The sequence below is a fragment of the Mirounga leonina genome, unplaced genomic scaffold, assembly GCF_011800145.1.
Source record: "Mirounga leonina isolate KUSES-001 unplaced genomic scaffold, KU_Mleo_1.0 Mir_200, whole genome shotgun sequence".
Classification (NCBI taxonomy): domain Eukaryota; kingdom Metazoa; phylum Chordata; class Mammalia; order Carnivora; family Phocidae; genus Mirounga; species Mirounga leonina.
Window position 1 is genome coordinate 15,273,108 of NW_023270503.1, and position 3,770 is coordinate 15,276,877.

Sequence of the window (3,770 nt, forward strand, 5' to 3'; positions counted from 1 at the left end):
TGCACTGGCCTGTTTACTGCCCCGCTCTGGGCCTCGGTTAGTCCCTCCTGTAAATGGAGAGACTGTGCTCTGGTTCTGGGCGGGGGATGAGTCGATGAAAATCCATATAACGGGAAGACAATTTGGGTAGATGAGCAGACAGAGCCCTGGATAACCAACCTGGGAGGCTACAATATGCAAATGAATGGATTGTGGCTTTCCTCCTGGTTGGCTGAAGGGGCCCCGATGTCACAATGTGTGGGGTTTCTCCACTCCAAAGGATTGTGTCTCTAGCCCCACCCCGCAAAATAAATAAATAAATAAATAAATTCACGGACCAGACGGGTCTCTTAGCTCCCTCTCTCTGTCCAAACGGGGAAGAGAAACGATGGAACCGCCTTACCACGCTGGGTCCATCCTCATGAAGGTGAACACCTTACAAGGGAAGAAGATGGTGGAGAGCGGCCTCCAGTCTGGAGACTTTTCCCTCCCTCAGTCCTGGCCTTCCTGCCTCCTGCCGCCGGCTGACCTGGAGAGCCTGCAGCAGAAGGTGGCCGGGGTACAACGGGAGCTGGAGGACTTTAAGAAGGAGGTGCTGAAGGCCATCCACTACCTGGAGGACGCCTTCTGCGAGATGAACGGGGAGCTGGTGCAGCAGGGGGAGCAGGCGGCCCGCGTGAAGCAGCGGCTGAGGGAGGAAGAGGACCGGGGCATTGTGCGCAATAAGGTCCTCACCTTCCTGCTGCCCCGCGAGAAGCAGCTCCGGGAGCACTGCAAGCAGCTGGAGCGCATGCTGCTGGGCTCGGGCCGGGATGCGCTAGGCGCCCCCAGGAAGATCCAGGCCAACTGAGGCCTCCTCCAGTGCAAGCCCAGCTTCCGGCCGAGCAGCGAGTAGAAGACGGTTTTTTTAAATGGAAGGACCAACCCTAAGTCCCTGTCCATTTGCTCCCCCTTCCCCATGTCCACTGCTTTCCTTCTACCTCAATAACACCTTGCTGAGAGGTGAAAAGGCCCCAGTATGTTCTTTGGGTGAAGCTCCGTTTGCCCAGCATCACCACAGAAGGGGGTGCCCCAATCCTCCGTCTTTCAGACACCTGTAACTTTCACCGTTAACTGTTTTCCTGTTTGTAATGGTGACATTGCTCAAATGTATAACATGGTGTTTCTTTAAATCTTCTTAAATTGATGTGTTGAACACATTTACCTTTCTTTCGATGACTCGAGGCTCTCCTGGTCGTGACTCGATGCATGGTCCACTGAGAGGGGTCGATCGTTCGCCCGAGCCCCGAGCGGCCTCTGAGTACTGTACCTTTGTAGTTCAAGTCCCCGGCCCAGTGAGCTTTTCCGCCTGCTTTCCTTGTTAGACCGTCGTCATATCTCACTTGTCTTTGTTGACTTTGGAGTACCTGAACTTCCTCTGCACTTAGTCCGCAGTCCGGCCAAAGAGATCAGAGACTGAGCTCCTTAGGGCTCGGATGGGTGGGGGTCCTAAGAGCTTAGTGCGCAGACGCACTGAGCCGTGGCCCCTGTGAGGTGGGTTATAGAGCAGTGCGTCTGACCCACGGAGCAGGAACGGTTACGGTGCCCAGACGTTTATCGGGCTGTGTATACACACCATCCCACCTGCCGCTCCAGGCACCTCTGGGAGCAAGCGTTGCTTCCCCATTGTGCACAGGGGGCGGCGGACTGCAGTTCAAGTCCGGTCCCCTGTGCTCATCATCCTGCTGCCCCTGTGGAACCGCATCAGGCTCTTCATGGACCTGCTCTTCTGGAGGGTTGAGACCGTCACAGAGGTGACTCGGGGCTTCCTTCACTGTCACTGTGCTTTTTATTTTCTATGAGACTCTGTTTCATCGAGTCGCCTATCCCCTCTCTGGTTCCCCCCGCCCCCGCCCCAAATGCTGCCGTGCAACAGGGATTCTCCCCTAAACAGCAGAAGCGATGTGCCTGGAGGCCAGAGTCAGCACCTGAGCCGAGCCGGGCCTCTGTCCTCCCAGTCTGGGTCTCAGCCCATGCCAGATCCTCTGACATTCTCCTTCAGCCCCGTCTGCCCTCCTGTTTCATAGAATCTCTCCCAACAAGATTCGAGCAACTGGAACCCCCACGCTGACCTTCGCAAAAGGACCCCGTGACCTACTGCTGATTGCTATATCCATCCATCACCGTCCACCCTGGAGGGCCGCACCCCTATTTTAACTTCAGACTGTTTCTACCTTGGAAGGTGTAGCTGAAGGACTAGTAATAGAGACAAGAGCGAGCACCATTCCTGCGGCTCGCTTACAGTTAGTTGCCAAGAATGTGCTGTTTTCCAGGCCCCAGGCTCAGCCGCTCGAAGGCGGGTACGGCCATAACCTTCACTGTCAGACTCTGAGGAAACCATAGCTCAGAGAGGCAAAGTGGCCCAAGGTCACACAGCTGGTAAGTGGTAGGGCTGAGAGTTGAGCCTAGGAATGTCTAACTTTAGAGGCCTTGCTTGTTTTAACCAATATAGAGTATTTTGGGAACTTTATGAATATCTGCTAAGCACTCCTTGAGTAGATGAGATGAGCATCCTGATATTGCTGAGGTGAGCTCTGGAAGAAAGGACTGTTTTGTGGGGGAGATTCCTATACCTTTAGGCCTTGTGGGGGATGCTTGTGTGTGTGTGTGTGTGTGTTTGTGTGTACAAATGTATCTGAGAAGAACTTGACTGGCCAAATAGAAGGAGAGGTTTAAAAAATCAAATGCTGGGGCCCCTGGCTGGCTCGGTCGGTAGAGCATGGGACTCTTTTTTTTTGCTATATTTACTTTATTTATTTATTTATTTATTTTATTATGTTATGTTAGTCATCATACAATACATCATTAGTTTTTGACGTGGTGATCCACGATCCATTGTTTTCGTATAACACTCAGTGCTCCAGGCAGTACGTGCCCTCCTTAATACCCATCACCAGGCTAACCCATCCTCCCACCCCCCTCCCCTCTAAAACCCTCAGTTTGTTTCTCAGAGTCCTTAGTCTCTCATGGTTCATCTCTCCCTCCAATCCCCCTACCTCATTTTTCGAGCATGGGACTCTTGATCTCAGGGTCGTGAGTTCAAGCCCCACACTGGGTGTAGCGCTCACTTAAAAAAAAAAAAAATATCAGCTGCTTTGTACAAGAAAATTGGCTCTAATGCGAATTCATGTGGAAAAGGCTTTGCATCAACTGCAGGTTCAGTGTGTTAATATGGCTGTTCAGGATCGATGGTGTTCATGGGAGTTCTGCAAAGAAAGGTAAAAGAAGCACAGGGTGGAGTCCAGGAGAGACCAGGCATAAGCTTCCAGTTGTCCCCTCCCAACAGAGCTGTGGGGACCATGCTTAATTTTCCCAGCAGCAAGGTGTGACAACGCGTACGGCGTACTGTCAGCCATGGGCTCACCCGCGTCTTGGTGTCAGGGTGTTTACTGGTGGTTCATCACCTGGCCTGGAGCACCCCGTGGCTGACCTTGCTCACTCAGTCTCTAGTCCCTCCCCAGGTCAAGCTGACACAGAGTGAATCACATTGTTAGCATTAACTATCCCGTGTGGCCCAAGGCCCCAAGTAAACAAAGACAGTCTTATCAGACAGCAGATTGCAAGGGCTTAGAGGTTATCTCCCAGGAGCCCGTCAGGGGGGCCAGACCTTTCTTTGAACGTGCAAGATTGGAGCATCCCACCGCTGCTGAGCCACCCTTTCCTGCAGGGCACATGAACCCCACCCACGCTGGTTTTTGTTTCTTCCCTGGGACTGAAACCAGTTTCCCGCTAGCATCTATCTTTCGTGGCTA

General features: G+C 52.8%; 1 protein-coding gene across 1 annotated transcript; it reads left to right on the top strand.

Moving 5' to 3' along the window:
- Window positions 1-367: 367 nt before the first annotated feature.
- CCDC182 (coiled-coil domain containing 182) lies at window positions 368-829 on the top strand. The gene has a single exon (XM_035027371.1). It carries the CDS (start codon window positions 368-370, stop codon window positions 827-829), a length of 462 nt encoding a protein of 153 aa, XP_034883262.1.
- The last annotated feature ends 2,941 nt before the right edge of the window (window positions 830-3,770 follow it).

Bases quoted from the DNA above. Each gene is read 5' to 3' on its own strand.
- CCDC182 (XM_035027371.1), top strand. From the start codon at position 368: ATGGAACCGCCTTACCACGCTGGGTCCATCCTCATGAAGGTGAACACC.